General features: G+C 46.3%; 3 protein-coding genes across 4 annotated transcripts in view; 2 read left to right on the plus strand and 1 right to left on the minus strand.

Annotated features, from left to right (window-relative positions):
• Positions 1-229: 229 nt before the first annotated feature.
• On the plus strand, positions 230-12223 carry LOC105279308 (guanylate cyclase soluble subunit beta-1). Its single transcript, XM_011338981.3, has 14 exons — positions 230-410; positions 775-848; positions 2418-2518; positions 2633-2751; positions 3768-3923; positions 4172-4325; positions 4618-4772; positions 5539-5667; positions 5802-5884; positions 6361-6531; positions 6930-7167; positions 7430-7570; positions 8302-8459; positions 11202-12223. The coding sequence occupies exons 1-14, from the start codon at positions 408-410 to the stop codon at positions 11329-11331; spliced, it is 1812 nt and encodes a 603-aa protein (XP_011337283.1). The 5' UTR covers positions 230-407; the 3' UTR covers positions 11332-12223.
• Positions 8472-11194, minus strand: LOC105279307. The gene is made up of 2 exons (XM_020031651.2): positions 10673-11194; positions 8472-10157 (listed from the first exon to the last, which is right to left on the minus strand). Exons 1-2 carry the CDS (start codon positions 10800-10802, stop codon positions 9253-9255), a joined length of 1035 nt encoding a protein of 344 aa, XP_019887210.2. The 5' UTR covers positions 10803-11194; the 3' UTR covers positions 8472-9252.
• Positions 12224-13252: 1029 nt separating the features above from the next.
• The window catches only part of LOC105279306, a 28923-nt gene continuing 19895 nt past the window's right edge, over positions 13253-22280 (plus strand). Inside the window, exons 1-2 of one of the 2 annotated variants that reach the window (XM_026969862.1) lie at positions 13253-13439; positions 14683-16472. In XM_026969862.1, the coding sequence (XP_026825663.1) occupies positions 14727-16472 (1746 nt within the window). In that variant the 5' untranslated portion in view covers positions 13253-13439; positions 14683-14726. The remainder of the gene's footprint in view (positions 13440-14682; positions 16473-22280) is intronic. The other variant, XM_026969863.1, reaches the window with a different exon arrangement.

A 22280-nucleotide genomic window follows, 5' to 3' on the forward strand; every position in this document is an offset into this window, starting at 1 on the left:
ATAGCCGCCATCGGCTCCACCGTGCCGGAGTAAAGCGGATTGGGGTGGGAAAATGCACGGGGTGTGGGCTACCCCGCGTACACGCGCGTGCACACGCCTGTATAGGTGTACACGTACGTGCAGCTTGAGGCACGAGGCTCCTCGTGCAAGAGGAGCGCAACTAGGTGGTATCTAAGCGCAGCCGCGACCGCGGAAAATCGATACTTATCGCGTTGCCGGCGAGCGACGCGCGGGCCACCCTCCAGTACGCGGCTCGTGTGCACGAGGTAAACACGGCTCCCAAAAAATCGGGGCGGACCGGAAATGGAATGACGCGCGGCGAGTGAGGGGTTCTCAGGCTACCGCGCTGTCTCTCTCTCTTTCCGACTCCCTCCCCCTAATTGCCTGATTGTCCGAGCTGCATCAGAATGGTACGTCGTTATGAAGCGGAGGTGCGGACGAACACGCGACGCCGACGACGATCCGAAGATGATCCGAAGATGTACGGGTGCTGACGAGGGCTCCGCGCGAGGGAAAACGCTCCAAAAAGAAATCGTGAGCGCGCTTCTCGAAGCAGACGAAGATGATTCGGTTGCGGGGGAATTCGAGAGAGAGAAAGAGAGAGAATTCATCCCCTCGAGAAGGGTCGGCAGGTTCGCGACACAGGATATATTCCCTTGCGAGTAGGCAACCCTCGTCAGCACCTTGACGACGACGTCGTGGCGTACGCGATTCGCTCGCCGGTGAATTACAAACATACATACACATGCAATCCCTGTATCTTTGTATGTGCAGTACGGTTTCGTGAATTACGCCCTCGAGCTCTTGGTCGTGAAGACCTTCGGCAGCGAGACGTGGGAAGCGATAAAGTAGGTAAAAATTAGGTGACCCCCCCCTTTCATGCTCTCCCTTGTTTTGAACGGTTGGTCGCGTACCCCGCGCAGCCACCCTCGCACGATCCTCCCGTTTCGCTCGGCTACCGTCGGATGAGCAATCAGGTGTCGACATAGGTCAGTTGTAAGAGGCACCTTGCACGTCGATAAGTTGCACGCTGGTACGTCGTCATGAATTTTTCTTGTAAGCTATAAACACGTACGTCCGCGATTGCTGAGTTCTCTGCTCGCGTTCCTTGCGTTCGCACGCGTATGTCAAGGTAGCTGCGTCACGTGTGATTTCCTTCCCGCCATACGTCTATTAATATCCAGAGGCACCCACTCCTCCCACCGCTTGTACGTATTATTGTTTTATTGCGAGCTGCGTCGAGAAGCATACGTTTTGCCTTATAAATAAAAATCGTTTTATTTTGTAGAATATTTGTGAACCATAAGCCGTCGACATTTCGCAAATCCGATTACGAGTTTAAATTGATTTTTCGATTGGTCACCATGATTTCACTGCAGTTTAAACGATCCGCGCGCGCGTTGCAATTGCGACTTTAACAATATTTTTAAACTATGCGGATTTACTTCCAAGACGTATTTTTTGTGAAAATATTAAAAAATGGATGTTTTTGCTTGTACGTGTACTTGATACGCTTTAAATGGCACAAAATATAGATAATTTTGTGATCAAGATGGGTACTGCTTAAGAGCATCTACAAGAAAGTCAATTTACCCGTCTTAAACGAAGTTTAGCAATATGGTCGACAAAGTTGGACCGCAGAATAATATTAGGTAACGTCGGAGGTATCATCTGGTTTTATGGCAACATCATAACATGATTAGGAAATAACAGCACAGCACTCAACTGAGGCGCGATTTAAGATTTATGCGCTCTTAACGTCCCTTGAGATGAAATTAAACTTTTAAATTAAATCATGGCAACGTGGACTTATTGATTAAAGAAGCGTAAAGATGATCAGTTTTAATCACGGCGTTATCAATCTTCTTTACTGACACCATTTCTTTTTTTTAATTATTACTCGCGTTGGTTCTTTCACTCTTTAATTATTGTGAATGTTTCTTTGCGAGCATCCTCTCCGTGGAACTTTTCTCAAAGGTACCATAAGTTTTTTCACGGTATAAATATTGCTAAAGCTGTCGCAAGAGATGAAGTAAGCTTTAAGTGACACCTGATATCCACATCAAAGAATTCGCTTGGAGCACTCGACATGTAAATTTAATGGCAACAGGTCCACGCACAAAGTACTCATGAAATAAACAAGCTTTGGAAGTATCTAACGTAAAATAATTAAAACAAACTTTGGAAGTATCTAACGTAGAATAATTAAAAGCGCGCAGACACATTTAGAATCCGCGTTTGCTAAGAAAAATTGTCACAAGCTCTAAATTTTAACATAAATTGATGTAAATTTTTTTCGGGAATATCGAGTCAATGTGAAAGTCTTGCGAAATAAGAGTTTTGTTTGTAAGGCACAACGTTTGAATGTTTTGTGCATCTGCATTGCCAACCCTTACAATACTATCATGATGATGCAGAAAAGATGCGACGGTTAATATGGAAGGGCAGTTTCTGGTGCGACAGATCTATGACGACGAGATTACGTATAATCTTATATCCGCCGCCGTCAATAGGCTTAGTACGTATGTCTTCACTTGGAATAATTCATTATAGCAAGATTTGTAAACGTCGACATTGCACGACGTGTTTTGTAAAAATCAAAAAGACTCACTAAAACTTCTGGTCTCTCTAGATATCCCTGCCAACGAAATACTCGAGTTGTTTGGTCGGATGTTCTTCGAGTTCTGCCAAGATTCCGGTTATGACAAGATCCTTCAGGTCCTTGGAGCTACACCTAGAGACTTCCTGCAGGTGAGAGGTTCTTTAAACTCGTAGGAGCATCATAGATTTCTTTCGAGAACATTTTCGTTGCACACGCTTATAGTCATGACTGGTTTACACCGATAAGAAAAGTGGAACTGAGATCACTTGCGCGTCCCGTATTTTAATTTGATTGCCAACCGATCTCACTTACGCTTCAAAATCGCATTAAGGACAGCCTTAATGGTCGTTGAAATCACTTAATAGCTTGTTAAATCGTGCATACTTCGCAGCTGGTGCGCACGACGTTGCTGTAACTTATCACGGAAACAACTTGTTAAACCAGTCACGGATAGAACAGGATGTGTCGGGATAAACATATTAAACAGAACGGAGATATTAAAATGATCTGTGTAGAGATTAGCATTTTTTCGTGTTCTATAGATAGCCCCGATAAATCTATAATTAAGTTGGTCACTGGTATCATTCGTTTGCGAGAAAAATACGCAGGTGTTATTCATTGAGTACTAAATATAATAAAAATAGATATAATAAAACTTAAAGATATTCGACTTTAATATCGTTGCTGTATAACGGATTCTGTACGCCGAACTTCAAAGGTATATTCAATTCCTCTCGCTTATTCATCCCGCATAGAAACGAGGTTTGCAATTAAATCCAGTGCATCACGGATTTTCTACTTTTTTCAGAAATGATTTCGCCGTTATTTTGCCATGTAGTACAGAGAATTGCATCACATAAAAATATATAAAATGTTAATTATCGGGTCTTTCTATAATTTCATTTTATCTTTCACCTTTCACCTTTTCATCTAATTTCTCTCTTTAATATTTAATTAATCAGATGGCACACGGTATCTATTACTACCTCTTTGATAGAAAGTGGAAATGAAATGTAGATTTATGTGAATTTTATACTTCTATGGCTGCAGCCATATCGAGATTAATATTAATCAATGTGATACATGCATTTTAAATTTATATTCGATATTGGAAATGTCATATATATCGTATTATATTATGTATACGTTCGTGATCGCATTACAGAATTTGGATGCGCTTCATGATCATTTGGGTACTCTATATCCGGGCATGAGAGCACCATCCTTTAGATGTACAGAGAGACCAGAGGATGGCGCGCTTATTTTGCATTATTATTCGGATCGGCCTGGGCTGGAGCACATCGTTATCGGCATTGTCAAGGTACGCGATTCTGTAACGACTCTAACAAGAAATACGATTCGTTATGCGGGACTCGAGAATCTTTTCAATCGCGGAATGAAGTTCAATCATTCCCGAGAGTGCCGAAAATATATTCAACGTTGCAAAAACTCGAAAGAGACGCGAGAGAACGTAACGTTGATTTTATTTAGCGAGAATATTTCTCTCGTAGTAAATTCTACAGCGGCAACAGACTATCGAGGGGAAATTTTAATTTGCTTTTGAAACAGACGGTCGCGAAAAAACTGCACGGCACGGACGTTGATATGCAGATAGTGAAGACGAAAAGCGAATGCGATCATGTACAATTCCTCATAACTGACACCTCGGGGCCGGGAGTCGTATCAAATCCTATGATCGCCGAGCTGGAAACACTGTCTGTGGGTGAGTGGCGTATTGCTGTTTCTTTCGATAAGAGGAATCGATATGCGCAAGCGATTCAGCAATAAAATCGTCATCACAATACGACATACCTACGTTCGAAAATGCGACATGTCGAATCAAATCTTTCCGGAAACGGAATTTGTGATGAAAACGAGCGGGAGTAGCGACAACTTGGATGCAGCGAAATTATGTCTACCTTGTGAAACGCGCATTACTAAATTATTATAATGAAATCTCGCATCTTACAACGCAGGTGTGGGCAAAGAGAAAAACTTATGATAACTTGTCGTAGAACCAAAGGTCAGCCCAACAACATTCTGCCGAGTTTTCCCATTTCACCTAATGTTCAATCGGGACCTCACCATAGTTCAAACCGGATGTACCATCACACGCGTTATACCGCGCGTCTCCAGCGGTCATTGCAAATTAAGCGATATTCTCCTGACTGTGAGTTAACGCGCCATAAAACTACGACTACTTTCTTTAATGTATGTAGCTTCTGCCTTCCATTTCTCTTGCTTTCGTCACGAGTCTGCACTTCGCTGTATTTTAATGCACCTCTCGAATAATTTGCATCACGGATCTGTCACAGAAGATACATTATATCCTTTCTGTTATTATCTTTGTTTTGGAGCTGCTAATTGTTATCGTCCAAAAATTTATTTAGTTAAAGATAAGAGAGAGAAAAAAATCTCTCTCTTTCTCTCTCGCTTTTTCTCTCTATCTCTTCCTCTTCGTTTTTGACAATGTCGCCTGACGGAATTCAGCCAACGTTGCACATTCGTACGCTCATCACGGAGCACTGTTCGCGCTATCGATCGTTAATTTTCAATATACTTGTTACTAATTGTTTCTCCCGTCAAAGGGAAATTACATTAGCACACGGAGCATTGAGCTTGCTATTGGAACGCAATGCCCGTGAGCATGCGAACGTATACGGGATGCAAGTTACTGTGACTGACACGGTACACGTTGTCCGCATGCATCAAACATTTACATTACAATTTCCGTTATTATTCATGCGCGCAAAATGCGATGTTGTCAATTAACCTCGCTATTATTAATATCCTACGTCTTAAAAATCGGATCTATGCGTGATATTATATTAGTGCGGGAGTATTATGTCACGTTAATTTTGTTTGGAACACCCGGACCAGTCCCGAAGCACACTCTCTTTCTCTCTCTGATTAATTTAATCAATTAATCCCTATAGGTCAGGCCGCATTTGGAATTAACGTTCGAGAATATATTGTCGCACATAAATACAGTATACGTACTGCGAACTAAAAAGGGCGTAATGCGCGTCGACGCTGCGGAGGAATACGCGTCCTTGCGTTTAAAGGTAAATTTACAGCCGGTGCTTTGGAAACAAATTGAAAACTTGGAAAGCAATTCAAGTTTCAAGCTCGTTTTCCATGCGTTTGCCGAATCGTGTGGAGATTCGGCAAAAGAGTAAAAACGAATCATTATTCGCAGGGGCAAATGCTGTATATACCTGAATCCGATCTAGTCATCTTTCTGTGTTACCCGAGCGTTATGAATCTCGATGACTTAACCAGGTAAGGCTTACACAATCTTGGCGCAAGTTTGCTAAACGTGTTTCTTGGGGTCGCTGCACAGTAAACGAGATCCCTATTAATCGCCTCTTTGTTCAATCAAACTGTCGCACGATAAATCAGGAGACGTAACGGGATAATAAAATGCAAAAGTATACATATACAGCTACCAAAGTACATAACTTATTAGTATCAACTTCTGCGCGCAAGACTTGTTAAACTTGTTTACTCTTCTTTCGCGGGAAGGAAAGTTGCATCTCCTAATCCCATCATCTTTCCGACCAACTTTTGGATCCCCGTCCGTACGTTCGCGTTAAGGGTAATTGGTTCAAGTTCCGTGTTATCCGATGTTATCGGGAGCCCTGTGCGTGACATATTACCTGACAGGATGTATGCGCGCGAGGGGTGGATTCGGTGTCGCGCGTGACAGAACGTCTTCATCGAAATCGCGATATCGCGTTATCCTTTTGGCTGTACAGGCGGGGTCTGTACCTGAGCGACGTTCCCCTGCACGACGCCACTCGCGATCTGGTCCTGATGTCGGAGCAATTTGAGGCGGATTACAAGCTGACGCGCAATTTGGAATTGCTCACCGACAAGCTGCAGCAGACGTATCGCGAGCTCGACGGCGAGAAGCAGAAAACTGACAGGTAAGTGTCATCCAGCTCGCGGGACCGCGCCGGACTCGCTCGTCGTTTTGCCAGTAGGTAAATCCGATTACCGCGAATTACTCCACTTTTTCGCGGCGGGGGAGTCCGACCGATGGAAATTGACGGAAACGAATTTACGACGGGATTTGTGGTGTCGCGAAAGGAAAAGCCAGCTTCCGGCGGAGAGCTCGAGAGCGCGGGACACAAGAGTTCACCGAGATTTCCTTCCCAGCGGGAGCAGCTCGTCGAAACTACCCAAACTCGATCAAGCGCGCGTCAACTCGCGCGCGGAAATCGCTCGTCTCTCGGGGTTGCTCGTAAATGTTAATCCGCGAAAGCACGGCGCGCGGATGTGTTGCGTTGACACGTCGTATAAAGGATTCGTTCGCGTCTCGCAGATTACTCTACTCGGTGCTTCCCATCTCGGTGGCGAACGAGCTCAGGCACTCGAGACCAGTACCAGCGAAGAAATACGATTGCGTTACCCTCCTGTTCTCCGGGATAGTCGGCTTTGGCGCTTACTGCGCCGCTCACACGGATTCCAACGGCGCTATGAAGATCGTCAATATGCTCAACGAACTCTACACGGCTTTCGACGTGTTGACTGATCCCAAAAAGAATCCCAACGTTTATAAGGTAAATATACGACGGATGCGATTTTTGATTGATACATAACAGATTTTAATTGGCGCTTGTATTTGCTATACAAAACGTCTCTCATGAGTCGTAATAAGATATTAATGAAGCCTGATATCAACGACATGCTGGGGGGGGGGGGGGGAGGAAATACAACGTGTTTTCGCACGCGCGTGTATCGTCCGCTATTTTTCAAGCGGTATCTGTAGCGCTCTCGGCTCCAAGTTTCCATTGTCGTTAATCTCACTTTTGTCCGGTCTAGGTGGAAACCATCGGTGATAAATACATGGCGGTGAGTGGACTGCCGGAACCCTGTCGTTGTCATGCACGATGCATTGCCCGTCTAGCTCTAGACATGATGGATCTCGCGGCTGACGAAGTGCAAATCGATGGCGAACCTGTGGTACGTACGTCTGCACTCACCAGATACACAATATTTTAGCCGCGGGCGAGTGGTGCGTCTTGATAACGCCATCCGGTTGGATGGATAGAGAGTCGATACCGCGCGAGAGTCGATTTAAGATCGCACGTTAAACATTACGAGCCATTAGTGACCGTAAGACCGGAAAAACTGCCGCAGGAGAGGTCATCAAGATAACGAGCTGTTTGTCGACTTTGTAGAAAGTTGAAATCTTCTTCGTATCTTTACACGAGCTATAGATACATGTATATCTATATGTATATATTGCGAACTGTCTGCGCTTTCCCGAGGGAGGGCTGGCACGTTTCTATTGTTGTATCTCCACATGACGGAAGCTTAACTTTGTTTCTCGAGTCCAATACAATTTTCAGATTACTTAAATATTTGTCAGCCGGAGACAGTTAAAATATTTGAGGCGATATATTAGGTCCCAAGGGTAAAGAGGTAAAAACAACTCGCTAAACTTTCAGCACAAAAGAGACAATCGAGACAAGAGAGACGTAGAGCATTATATATTTGCACTCATACCATTAAAAATAAATTTAGGAGCAATAGATATATACAATAGAGAATAGATAGATAATAGAGACAATAGAGATATTCCGTTAATGCCCAGAAAATAATTATTCGTGTATAGTAAAACCCAGCATATATAAATCTTGTATTTTCTATCAGATTCCTATTCGTATAATATTGTAATTATTATTTTACAGAAAATCACGATTGGAATACACAGTGGAGAAGTGGTTACTGGCGTGATTGGTCATCGTATGCCCCGCTATTGTTTATTCGGAAATACCGTGAATCTTACCAGTCGCACAGAGACCACCGGTCAGCCAGGGAAAATCAATGTTTCGGAGGATGCTTACAGGTAAAGTATCTCAAACATTAATACATAGAGAGAGAGAGAGAGAGAGAGAGAGAGATTATATTTTATTAAACGTGAAAATAATAGATGTAGTGGTTTCAAATTGGTCCCTCGTTTAGGTGAACATGTTTTCTGTATCGTTTCTACTTTATTTCCATTTCCCTCAATGAAAGAAAGTGGCGGAAAGATCGCGACGTCGGTTTCCCGAACGTATACGTGTCGCGTACGTCGTCTCACGACATACTTTTCGCTATTCTCGAACGTCTCTGGTATTCGTATCATGGGCGACTAAGCGTCCCCGACAAAGCGTTTCTCCAATTCCCAAGATTCATTAACTCAGCGACATTATGAGATGCCGTCGCCGCCGACCTTTTGAACTCTCTCTCTCTCTCTCTTTCTCTTAGATCTTGAATCTCAGACCTCTCTATACTTGGCTCAGGCAACGTTGTACGGATTCTCCCCTCGTATGAAAGATTCGTGAGCAAAGTTTGACACGTCTAGATAGAAAATTCATATCCATCAAAGCCTCTGCTCCGTTGCACTTTTCATAGATCTCACCGAACTTCGCCATTACTCAGGACAGGCGATAGGATTTACGAGTCCAAGTTTACATGTGGCACACAGATATCCTGAAAGAGTTTAGATTCCGGCGGCGAGTTGGGCGAACGCGCGATTACGTCTCGCAGGATGGAATTCCAGCACATGAAACCGCACACGGAACTGCGCGTCGAGACTGAGAAACGATGGATATCGATCACGTATAGACCACGAAATCCGCAAATAAGAGTTTTCCTTGTCAGTCTCGCAGCAGGTCCAGGTAATCCCTCAAGGATTCAGGGATCTGCAGCTTCTTGATGCCGTGAGGCAAGGCCCAGTTGGCGTGCAAAGTCTCGCGGATCTGGCAACGACACAGGTGCCTGAGTTCCGCAGGATGCACTCCGCTGCGTTCCGGCGGAATCAGATCGCGATTCATCAGATTGGGATACTGCTCATGCAGAGACACGCTGAGGATACCGCTGCGGTCGGCGATGTGCTCGGGCGTCCGCACGCAGACGGTCGTGACTGTCCTCAGCAGCAGCCTCAGACAGGTCATCAGATGCTCCGGATAGACGACCTCCGTCTGACCTGGTTGCGCTTCAAGTTCGTTCAGTTTCGTCAGAATGATCTCGATCGGCGACGGTGCCAGTATGTCGGATTCAATTGAGGCCCCATAGCGCAGCATGATCAGCAGAATGTCGGGCGCGCTGTGTTGCACCGCGACTCGCAATGGTAATACTTGTCCATAGGATTCCATCGGCACATCGATGAAGCGTCGCTTCATGGGGGATGATTCGCAACGGTACTCGAGCCGGCCGCTGATCGCGTGATCCAGAAAGTACACCAGAGCGCGGATATTCTCTTGGCGATCCTCGAAGTCGCACTTCCAGCCGGACAGGAAGTGCGTAACGCGCGTGCCAAAGATCGCGCCGACCAGTAGCCGCTCGAAAGTTCTCTCACAGTAGAATATGTCGTTCAACAGGCGGCCGACAATCTCGTTGTTGCCGAGATCCCAGTCGTAACAGAGTTTCGCCGCGACGTAAAGAACGTTGTGGAACTTGCCGAGCAGGCAGACCGACCCGTTCTCCATCATCGTGATGTTGTGGTAGCGCAACGCCGACAGGACGATCCTCTCGCACACGTCTTGCTTGTCGAGGTTCTCCGCTGGAAGCATCAAGCAGACGTGATCGCTCGTGCGCTCCTCGTCGCGATTACGCCGCGAGTAAGGAGAAAAAGGAGAAAATAAAAACTGCGCGAGACGATATCCCAGCCGGAGATGCAAATTACCCCGGAATTCGCGGTGGCGCGAGAGATGCGTTTACGGCGTCGCGGTATTTTTCACCGTTACCGCAACGGCATCGCAGCGGAACAACGAAGACAAATAGAAAGGATTAGGCACAGTTTAATATAACGGTAAGATTGCGAACGGGTGGCGATATCTCCACCAAAGTGTCCCCCGAGCGTTTGCCTGGATGAGGCGAATGGAAACATCCGCGCGTTAATGTCGCGGCATCGCGACGGACGCGACTCGCACGTAAGTGATTTGAGGAATTTTCTGTCGGACACGAATGATAGAACGACGCCAACTACGCGCTAATCAGTCTCGATCCCCAACAGCGATCCATTTGTCACCGCGACGGAGTATTCGACTTGTCCCTGTCATAAATCTCGTTATGTACCTTCCGCACAACTGTTTATCACGTCGCTGAAATAATTGACCAGCTCGCGACGTTTGTATCGTGAGGCGAGGCAGCTGCGCTCCATCTCCGAGAACAACCTGTCGAAGTAGCAATCTATCAGCACCTCCATGATCCTCGCGCGATTTCAATTATGTGGAGGATTCGATCGCGGCAACAATTTCAGCGACATGCACCGTCGCGAACGTTCGCGTTTTAATGGTCGCTAGCGTGAGGAACCAGGCCCAGCGCACACGACGGGGCTAATTCGATTAGACGTAAAGTATGCGTTTCAAAGGCTTCTTCGATGCACCCTTCCGCTGAGGCAATCAGATTCGTGTAGGCGACACGTAAGCTGCTTATACTTGAACTGCAATAATCAACATTCATCCGGATTCTAATAAAATATTATATTTCGCAAGTCATAAATGGCAAAGTTTATTCTAATATGTAATTTTCTTTTATAAAAATATTATGACTGTCATGTTGACGTTGATAGAATTGTGATTAATGTTTGCACGTTTTGTTGCAGGTATCTGTGCATGCCTGAAAATCAAGATCCGCAGTTTCTCTTGGAGTACCGAGGTCCTGTGTCCATGAAAGGAAAATCCGAACCCATGAACGTATGGTTCCTGTCCAGAGAAAGAGAACTGGCGTCGTAAATCGTTACGGCAACGACGCACCTAGCAATAATTTCGGGAATCTCTTCACTTCAGTTCGAGAGTTAAAAATGGATATACAGAGTAATAAAAGTTTGCGCGCTCCCACGCAAATCCTTACGTTCGCGAGGAGATAGCTAATTATTAAGAGATAAAATAGGAGCAATGCAAGTGTACGACTAAGGCACTTTCACGACCATACACTTTCGTGTACCATACGTTTGATTGTATGCGGAAAAGTTTATAAAGAGTTTATCGCGCCGAGACATCGGCGCGATTGTTCCCGAGCAGATTGTAAGGCCGAGGGCCTTGTCCCCGGCTGGATAGGCCTGTTCAGCGATTGTAAGTGTGCAAAGCTATCAAATATAATCGTTATTTATTTGATGACATCGCAGCGATAAGCAGCATCTCTTGTCCCGCTTCGCCTAGTTGTCAGGTCGTCGATGATCATTCGCGGCGAAGAGGTTGCAGGCGCGAAATGTCCTGCCCTTAACTGAGAAAAAGACAACGAAAATAACCAGACAGGCGATTCGCGCATGCACGCGGCTCGGAGGTGTAACGGAACCTGTTCTAGTTCCCTTTAAGGCTCACAAGGTCTGTACAATGGATCTCGTATGCATTCTTCTGAACAGCGAAACGTTTCTTCCTTCAGACTAACGCATTCTTCGTGGAAAATTTTATTTTATGGCAATATTACATTTAACTCAATTACGTGCTAGTCACAACTACTAGCTTTAAATCGTATTTAAATCTACTGTTGATTCTAGTTTTGTATTGCGTAAATGTGATAAGAATTTTTTACGAATTTCTGCACAGATTACATCACTCGAATGTATTTTAATCTTAATCATTAAATACTGTACTTATTGCGCTTCAATAAGAAAAATCGATATTTTCGATATGAGTGCAATATAAGCGTCACTCAATGGATAAGTTGCAAGTCATCATCAGCTGATACACACCACCCTGAAACATCCTGAATTTACGCGTCACTTAATTTTAATCGTTTTGTACAATGGTAAATTATTGGCTATTCATGTTATACGAAAGACTTTCTCCGAGTTCTCAAAGCGCCTTGAGACGTCCATTCTCGTCACAGTAGACATGCATAAATCCATAAATAGAAGTTGCATCACGTATGCACAACAAATAAATCTTATAAGAGAGGAACCGTTAAAGCAGAGAGCGTTGTATCTACGCAAACCGGTGAGGAAATGAGAGAACGGATCCGTCAGTCAGATCGGACAGCGGGAAGCATCACGCTACCGTAGAATCAAGTCTTTTCTACTCTCTCTTTTATTCCCGATGCTTCCTAGCCGACCACGCGTTCGGTAAGTATCGCTCATTCTCCATTCAAACGGAATCCAAGACCACGCGAATTGTCCAGCCCAGAGAGGATTATCATCGCAAGAAAAGAAGAAAGATGAAGAGAAGAGTATCTCTGGGCATTAACAGCCGGTGAAAATTTCGGTAGGTGCATCGACAATCGCGCGTGCTTGCACCTACACACACGCGAGCTGATCGAGCCGATCAAGCCGATCCACGTGAAAGGCGCGCGCGGTGAACGGTAAAGGAGTACCGCAGGTATTTAAATAAGGGACCGCAGGGGGGGGGTGGAACGGGGGATCCCGGTGGCATAGCAGAGGACGCCACGTCCACCACTCGGCCAGGCAGGTACCTGTTGGACGACCACGGCCGCGACTCGGAGAACCCGTTCTCGTCCTTTCCGCCCGTCTCTCCTCTCTCCACCTCTCTTCATCATTTCCACCATGCCACCTCCTGCTTCACCTTCTCCTTCGACCGTTCCCTTCCCGCCCCTACCTCCGCGGCCGTTCTTCCCCGTAGACGGACCAACGTGTTTCCCACTCCTTCTTTCACCATGGTCCCCGGGGCCCGAGACTTCAGTCCCCACCCGGGCCACGAGACACCGCATGAGTGAGTGTCAGCGGCACTCAGTACAGTTACTGACGTTCCGTGCTGTGAACGATCACCCGTCGTGATCGCTGCCGTCGTCGTCGTCGTCGTAGTCGTGATCGGCTTTGCATCGCCTCGAGTCGAGTGCAATCGGGATTCTACTATGCGCCGCTCTTGATATCGCATATATGCGGTTTGTAAGTGGTACCATCCCGCTTCGTGTACACTTGGTCGACCATCTCTCCCCCTTTCGCAGATGGTTCTCTCTTCGTCTTTTCGTGGCTCCCGTGATGATCCCGTATGCTCTCGGCCAGTCTCCGTCTCCCTCTCTTGCTCTTTCTCTCTCGTGCGCGTGTGGCAGGTAATCCGTGATCTCGCGTGGCCGCAGGTGTGTGCGCAAGGTGCTAACGTTCCCTCGACGAGCGGACCCGCGGGGCCTTACGCACCTCGACCGGTCGACCCGATTCGAGCGGCGTAATTCGTCAAGCTCTCCCGTCACGTCCGTTCGATCGTCCTTGCGGGCGAACGGCGAGGTCTGGAGAACGCGACCGGCCAAATACCACGGCTGATCGACGGTATTTAGGCGACTCGCTTACTGTGCATTCACTGGTGCGACTTGTCTGTATCGACCATTGAAGAAATTGCAATCTTCGTCGCAATTGAGAATTTTTAAATGCATGTAATCGTGCAATAATTAATCAGTCATACAATCTCTGGCGTAGCTCTCTTGCTTTCCTTGTAGCGTGATCATCATGGTGCAATATGGACCACCATATTCGGACAGAGCGATGCGTAGCTGATGCTCCGAAGATCGTGGATACCTCAACGACGTGTAGTGGATAATTATTTAGCGTGTAAGATATTATCCGCTAGATTGATCGATATGATTTAATTAACTCGTATTATTCCGCGCGCTGCACTTCAAAAAGAGTCAATTAAGGGAACACAGCGATGTATTAATCTCACCGATTAAATTGGCAATATCGGGGATAACGAGAGAGAGGGAGAGAGCAACAATATTAGTTTAATATTTCAACTCATATGCCGTGAACGCGATCGACAATGCGAGCGTGTCGATGAAAAGCCGCCCGTTCGGACGGCACTCGACTTTGATCGAGTGTTATTTCGCTCCAAATTGCAGTTGTTCAGCGCGAGGAATCCGTGTTGCATTTGCGGTGAATTAATGCCGCGGTAGATCGCGATAGATGCTCGTACGAGCACGTAGCAATTTTTGGGAAATGGCCTCATTTGTCCCCGATTAACGTCGCTTAATGATTGGCGAATGGTTCGATGCGTTTTTATCATCGGCCGATTTAGCCTTGTCCCTCCGGCCGATCTTGCGATAACGAAGAAAGGCTACGAAAGGAGCAAGAAAGAGAAAGAGAGAACCGCGAAGAGTGGGGCGTTAATCCTTGACTTTCCAAATTCCTCCACCTCAAGGTGAAGCGTACCGAACGAGCCACGGTGTGACTTCGTATGCACGTATGGATGAGACCATCACGATGACCGTTCCTCCGCCACTACCAGCGAAGACCCAGGCCCGGGATGCGAGCCAGGCCGCTCGACAGACTGTGTCAATCCGGACCGTTTCCCCCTCCGTCCCGACGTCCCTCGCCACTGGACCTGGAGCAACGGTATTTGTCGGAGTTAGCGCACCTACCGTCGACTCCGCGACAACCTGCGAGAGCATAATCCCGGAAGTGCAATCGGCGAACGACGGCTACGAAGAGCAGAGCGGCATCGTCGAGTCGTCGCGACAGCATCAGCAACAGCGGTGGCAGCAGTCGCAGCATCATCATCACTCTCATTACCATCATCATCACCCTCATCATCATCACCAGCAGCAGCAGCAGCAGCAGCAACAGCAGGCTGCGCACATAGTAAAGATCAAGATCAACCCAGATGGTGACAAGAATAGTAGGGTAATATCAACGGTACGCTTGACTCTGGACGATAACGGCAAACACGAAATCGAGAACGAGAACGCGCGCGAACGGCTGGTCAAGCGCGCAGATTGCGGTGCGGTGGTGGTGAGTGCGACGAATCTGGTGAACGAGCGACACCGCGAGAGTGCCGGTACCGGTAACGGCTGTGTTAGGATCAGTGTCTACAGCGGCGATCCGCCAGCATCCGACAGCGATCGGGAACGCAACAACAATAAGACCTGCACCAGCTCCATCAGCATCAGCGGCGGCAACGACAGCGACAAACGCAGTCAGCGGGACGACAGGAGCGACAACGGGGACATGGTGCACCGCGGTACCACAGAGACCCTGAACTCGTCCAGCCTTGGCGGCCGTTCGAGCGCCTGTTTCTACTACAACAGCTACCAGAATCCGCTGAGCGGTATGGTGATGTCCAGCGGACAATGCTCGCCCAGCGAAACCCTGGACAGCGGCACTTGCAGCGACCTTGACGGCACGCCACCGCCGTTGCCGAAGAAGAAAAACGCTAGCACAGTGATACTATCAGCGGGCACTCACAATCGGACCGGTAGCCTGACCAGCAGCGGCGCCGAGGTCGACAGCGACGACAACGAGAGCAACATCAGCTGCGACTCCTTGAACGGCGCCGAAGCGAATGGTGATGCGAGCGAATACAGTGTGCACTCGCGAAACGAAGATCACGTCGAGACGCCTTTGCTGAGGAACATCGAGAAGACTACGACAACAGGCGTCGCCGAGAAACTCGGGCGAATCACGCTGACGAACGGTGCCGACGATCAAGCGGAAGAATCGGAGGGTGGCGTTCGCCTCGAACAGGTCTCGGCAATAACGGAAATTGGCTCATTCTCGCCGGCGTTGTCGGCGAACGTGTCGCGTTCGCCATCCGACACATCGTCCTTGTCGAAGGCGTCCTCGACGCCTCGAGTGAGAAGCCCTGTTCCTGCAATCGAGCAACACAACGGCAAGGCGGTCGTCAAAGAGTATACGTATGAGGAGAGGAAGCAACACGAGCAGGAGAGAACGGAGTGCATCGACGCCGATCAGAATCGATCGTCCGGTCACAAATATCTGTACGAGGACGACAGGTACTACAACTTCCATGTGAACGAATTGCGTGAGAAGAACTCCAATCGCGAACACGGCGCGGCCGAGACCGACGAGTGTTTCGCCGGCTACAAAATCCACGAGAAGGAAGCCATACGAAGTGCCAAAGGGACCGTACGCGGGGTGAAGAACAGGGTGCGAGCGGGCATCGCGACGTTTCTACAGACGCCCACCTCCAAGGTTTGCATCAGTAGATATTAATTTAATTTTTGGTGCAACGCTACCAGGAACGCTTGTGCAAGATCTAACTCTACAGAGTACAAGCGAATTTCTGGCGTAATGAGCGCTCGTAAGTTGCCGCACGTATACAGAGCTATAATGAGAGGAACGTGATTCGTCTCTGAAATGCAGCGTCACTTAAAAAGCTAAATTATTTTTCGGTACGTACACAGTAAAAAACAGTTTATATTTCTGTTTAAAAATTTTCCTCGTTAAAATTGTTATGTTAAAAACGCAACATATCCATGTAAATTTAACGAATTCGTCGTTGTTTTAATTGAACTTTATGTATTAAATTTATGATTAATTAATCCAAATGTTAAAATAATGTTTTATATAAAATAGTAAAAATTTCACTCTGCAGCAGTCACCATATGTTTAATCAACCTTTTACAAACATTAACGATGACGCACAGTGTACGGCATTGTGCGAACCATATAAATAACATTTTCCTTAAATGAAATTTAACATTACAAATATGTTCGTTTTACCTTAAATTTCTGCTCCCAAACATCGCAATTTTCCTACTAATTTTGTTTTTAATTATCTATATAATATTGATGTCATTGTTTGATACATTTGCATTATGTTAAATTAATACAAAAATTTAAGTGGACCGTTTGAGATATAACATGAAATGTGCTGAGTTTAACACAAATATTTTTGCTGTGTACGTGCGATGGAAAATAGAAAGTAACGCAGTGTCATATAGATTCGAAGCAGGGGATGCCGATGAAAGTTAGAAAATGCATGATGCTGTATCAATAATGCATTGCTGAATAAATGTGTAAATTGGCTGTATGGACGAAAAAAGGCGTAAGGTACAAGTCCATTTACGGACTTGCGTAAGGTCGCTCTGCCGTGTTTGCGGCTTCACGCGTTTTAAAGATATCGACCGATCGACACGGCAGTAAGGTTGAGCCCCGTAAACGACGGGGCCACTTGTTATGCAAATCAGGTGCTGGAACCGTGAGTACCTGAGTTGCGTATTGACGAGCCAGAATGGTGTATCGAGCAGCCTGGCGCAAGCCTCGATTTGAACCGCGCATCAAGCTGGATGCACTTGATTCTCATGGTGTACAGGTCGGCGCGAAGCGTTAGATTTACAGTTAGATAGCCGTGCCGGCCTCCATTACTTGCCGCTTCGGATCGTCATCAGGTGGCATCGATTCGTAACTATATCGCGTGTCCCCATATTCAAGCATGCATTCCGCATGGCTTAGAAAAAAAACGCACAGCCTTTGCAAAGAGACCAAGAGATCTCCTGTAATCAGTTCTTACAGCAAGTCATATTGACACGATCGACATTGCTCGTGGCGTGAAATTATTAATACGTAAAAGCGATTCACGTGAACTTTGCACTCATTAATTCATAAGATTGCATAAATAAAGTTTTTGTTGTAGCGTTGTTACATAAATCTATAGACGATACATGAGCGACGATACTTGTCCAGTGCGCATACACGAAGCTACAAATGTCGCGGAGAAAAGTTCGAATGATTTATTTCGTTTTTTTCATGAGGTACTTTGAGTCGCACGTTACGACTTTACGAGTTCGAGAACTCACTTGACCGAGTACCAAGTCCACTCGGCTCTACTGTTGCTGAATCGTTTTGTTTTCTTCCTTTTCCATGTGCAACTGTTCACAAATGTAAACGATAATTGATACTTTGACAGCAAGGTATTAGGCAAAGACAGTGTCCCGAACAGACTCATCGTCCGCGAAATGTAAGTTAAGGGACCCTCTTTATATTTCATACCTTTCTGCTATAAAATCTTGAATGAGAAGTGACGTCAATGGGACCAAGACAGGTTTCTTGACGAACTCGAGCAACGGCGGCGATCCACCGTGAACGGTGGCCTCTCGCAATGTTCTTTGACAAATATTTGCCATCGTCTTGTCCGTGAACACGTTTAATCGTCGCGATAATCGGCTTACTCGCAGCGTACAGCGAGCCCACTTAGCGTCTGTCAGCTGCCGCGTGGCGTTTCGCGGCGTTTTGCATTAATTTCGCCTCGCTTCCCAATGTGAAATCCGCTATTAAGCAGATTCGAGACAGCCAACACAATATTATATATTCGCGTATGTATATATGTACCTATACATAATGCGCGTCTTTATTGCAAGGTTTCCGATGTTGCTATGCGAGCATCGTGCGTATGTCCGTACCGTCGATGCGGAACGGATCGACATAACGGTAGATTCGATAAAGCGATATTACGGCAAGTAGGTACGTACGAGAAGAAACAGCGGCCGCCGCGAAACGCAAGCAAGGTATATGTCCTCGCCTCCGCCTTGCTCTTCGTGTTCCTCTTTGTTATCGTGCACCAGCAGTGCTGCTATCCCATCTCGTCCGCGCGTGTGCGGCCGCCGCGGCCTATTTCGCGAAATTACAGAGACCGGGGATATCTCGCTCGCACGCAAATGCGCCCCGCAACGACTGCGAAATAATCCCGCCCTTCCTCGTGGCTGAATCTGCCTCTGAGCCTTCCACGGCACGCCTCGAATTGCACTTTTCGCGTGCAACCCGCCGCGAGCCGCGCGATTATTCCCCGCTCCCCACGAATATTGGCATCCATGATCGCAAATGATGTTATTTTAATGAGCTAGCATCTGCTAAAGAGAAGAGCCTCTCCAGACCGGATTAAAGTGCCTCCAGAAGTATTTCACCTTCGGAAACATACACAATTTCTATTTGCAGCATTAACTTTTAATTGTGGCAACTATACCTTTCCATGTATAAAATGAAATCTAATAAAAATCCTTGACAAGTATCTCGTATTTTTGCCTGAAACCTAAACCGTGTGCAGAATTTGATATTTCGGAACAATAGCTGGAATTAAATTCGAAATCACATCAAATTACGTAAGTAACGAAAACGTGATCAAAGTGAAGCTGCTAATAGTCACGCTTTACCTAGCGTATCGAGTTCTTTGATAACAACGGCTGAAAGTAACATCGGGTTGCACTTTCGAAATATCCGCACCGAGCTCGGATGACGCGCCTCGGCGGTTTGCCGTGGAACGCGTCGATAGATTTTTAACGGTTCGGCACATTAACCGCACGGTCGGGTAACCGCGATTCACGATATCGAAATGTCGTGCATGATTTTGCAGACCGCGGGCCACTGGCCGCTGCGAGGGACTTTATTTTACATTAACTGGAAAAAATTAAGTAGGCTCCAACGCAGATCCGACCTGAAATTATAAATATCGCTCCGGGTAAAACACTGGCGCGGTATGCCCTACATTCGATACGTTTCTCGCTTCCTCATCTTCCTCGTCACGGCACGCAGATTCATCTCAATGCTCCCCTCAGTGCATTTTGCTGACGTGTTGCATCGCATGGAGATGCATTAACGTTTTCGATCTTCTGCAACTGACTCCCGTCTGTACAGACGTTTCAATTTGGTTGACAGAAACAATTCATTATTGTGCAATATTTAGGGCACCACGCGTCACTTTAGCGTAACATTTATTTCACCAGCTGTACAACAATTGCGGGAAATTAATTGTGTAATTAATTTCCAATTATCGCAATTTTTTATTAGCACGTAATTTTATTAGAACGTTGGACAATTTTCTTCCAAGTTTATTTCCGTACTTTTGCAACTTTTATAATGCCGCGCGCAAGGAAAACTCTGTTCTTTTTCCACCTGGTAGAATAATAGCTCTCGCGAAAACATTGTGCAAATTTGGTTCATGGCAGACATGTTTATGGCAGACATTCGCTTCGCGACAATTTTCTCCTATTGCTTAACGCGCTGTACGTAATGGAAGTTCTTGCGGTCTCGTGGCACAAGTACTCGGGGATTGCAAATGTCGGAATGTAATACGAAATTACTTCCGACTCTGAGAACTTCGACGTTGCTTACGTCATACCACGGCGATCTTGAAATCCCGCGAAATATTTCCACGTTTCTCGATTATACTTGCGCGATAAACGCGCTTGATGCTTGATTATTGTTACAGCTTGGCTTGGGTTAGTCTCAAAGCGAAACGGTGTAATGGGAAATGACGTATCCACTTCCGTGTAATTAACAGCTTAAAGCAGGCTTCAAGTGCAGCCGAGTGCCTGACATAACGAAACTTTATAACTGAAAGCGCCACGCTAATTTTCCGGGACGAAAGCCGCACGGTACCCGCCATAATACACCAATTGAATTTCATGAGTTGGATTAGACCGATAAATTCTTTGATACGCTGAAGAGGAAACGCTTTTTTTCGTTATATTATTGGCCGAACGCGTGCAAATCGCCAGACAGACTCTATTACTAACAGATTCATATACGTTCGCGCGATTCATCCTCACAATCCTCCCATTTAGCAGCGATCTTTGCTATCCTGCCGCATGAAATGATGCTACATTTTACAATTCATAACTCATCCTGAATAATTGGCATGTTCGATACGTCGAGAAGGAATTCCTCTTCGCGCCGCGCGAAACAAACGTCGCGCGGTATCTTGCATGTCGATTATACATCGCGAAGCGGTATATGCAATTAAAACGTTACACATTTAGTGGTCAGATAATCTATTTAGCGAGTAGAGGCATTAGGGCCTGGTATTACCGCAAGCGGAGCTGGTTCTACCGCCAGCGTATCTAATTAAAGAATTTTCATAGAGTCTTAATGCTGCTCGTAAGGTCCGTTGATTACCTGAGTGCGATAATTAAGCTAAATCTGAAAATTGCTTCGACACGCAACGCAAGTACGGCAACGACTAATCAGCAGCCATCCAAACAACGGACGATAAAAAGTTGCGGGCTTGATTGAAAATGTGATTGTATGCATCGAATTTTCGGTTTTCTTGTCCGTAATAATCAGTCCGCTTTAACGAGAAATAAAACTTTCTTCTTTTCTTTTTTTTTACAAGAAACTAGTCATTACCTGTTCCTATCGTTCGTGTCCGCGATCGTTTTATCGACGTATACCTGGTTATATAATTACACGTTTTGTTGCACGTACATAATAAAAGCATGCTGGACGCATTCGACCAATAATATGGAACGCTCGATTTTCTGTAGAAACTGTACTTTCTCACCGACGAAAGCGGGACGATAAATGTTACGGATTAATGGTAATTTGTGAAAAATGGGGAAACGATTACGGATCGTTCCGAACTGATTTGCGTACTGATTTATGTATATTTCCTCTCTCAACAGCCAGCGAGAGTTTCGTTCAACTTCTACTTCTTCGACCGACACGTCGTTGCTGACTATCTCGTCGTATCTGACTTCAAATGGCCAGGAAATCTTCCGCTTCCTGCACTCGGTAGTCGTATACGTGTGTATGCGTGTAGATCGCGAGCTAAGCACCAAGCGTTACTCTCGTTTGTATGATAAATTTTCATGAAGCTGATTCACGCGTGCTCGCGCGTAACCCAGTTCGAGTACCACGAAGCCACCGCCGAAGAATGTGAAATGTGACCGATGATAAATGCCGCACAGATACGACCCACTTTGTCGTCCATCTCGTGAGACTTTCTTCTTCCTTCCTTCCTCGCGAAAATAACGATCGCGTTGATCGGACTTCATCCATCTCTCCGATACGAAATCGGCGAGATCGTCGCGATCGTCCGAACGGATCGCACGAAACGCAGCGCGGACCAGTGAATTTCTAGTGCCACACGATCGACACGCACATCGATCATAAATTGACGTTAAATTGATAGATCTCACTCTGACGACGTCGAGCTGATACGCGACACGCGACGTCGCTAATGAAACGCTGCTTCGGGGTCGCACGCATAACGCGCGCCTTTCAAAA

Source organism: Ooceraea biroi, chromosome 5 (assembly GCF_003672135.1).
Source record: "Ooceraea biroi isolate clonal line C1 chromosome 5, Obir_v5.4, whole genome shotgun sequence".
Taxonomy (NCBI): domain Eukaryota; kingdom Metazoa; phylum Arthropoda; class Insecta; order Hymenoptera; family Formicidae; genus Ooceraea; species Ooceraea biroi.

What these genes read in the sequence shown, in the direction of transcription:
- LOC105279307 (XM_020031651.2), bottom strand. Translation starts at nt 10,802, where the DNA reads ATGGAGGTGCTGATAGATTGCTACTTCGACAGGTTGTTCTCGGAGATG. An exon ending in GATAAACAGTTGTGCGGAAG is followed by an intron (nt 10,158 to 10,672) that starts GTACATAACGAG and finishes TGATGCTTCCAG; the next exon opens with CGGAGAACCTCGACAAGCAA.
- LOC105279308 (XM_011338981.3), top strand. An exon ending in CACCTAGAGACTTCCTGCAG is followed by an intron (nt 2,752 to 3,767) that starts GTGAGAGGTTCT and finishes ATCGCATTACAG; the next exon opens with AATTTGGATGCGCTTCATGA. An exon ending in GAGAAGCAGAAAACTGACAG is followed by an intron (nt 6,532 to 6,929) that starts GTAAGTGTCATC and finishes CGCGTCTCGCAG; the next exon opens with ATTACTCTACTCGGTGCTTC.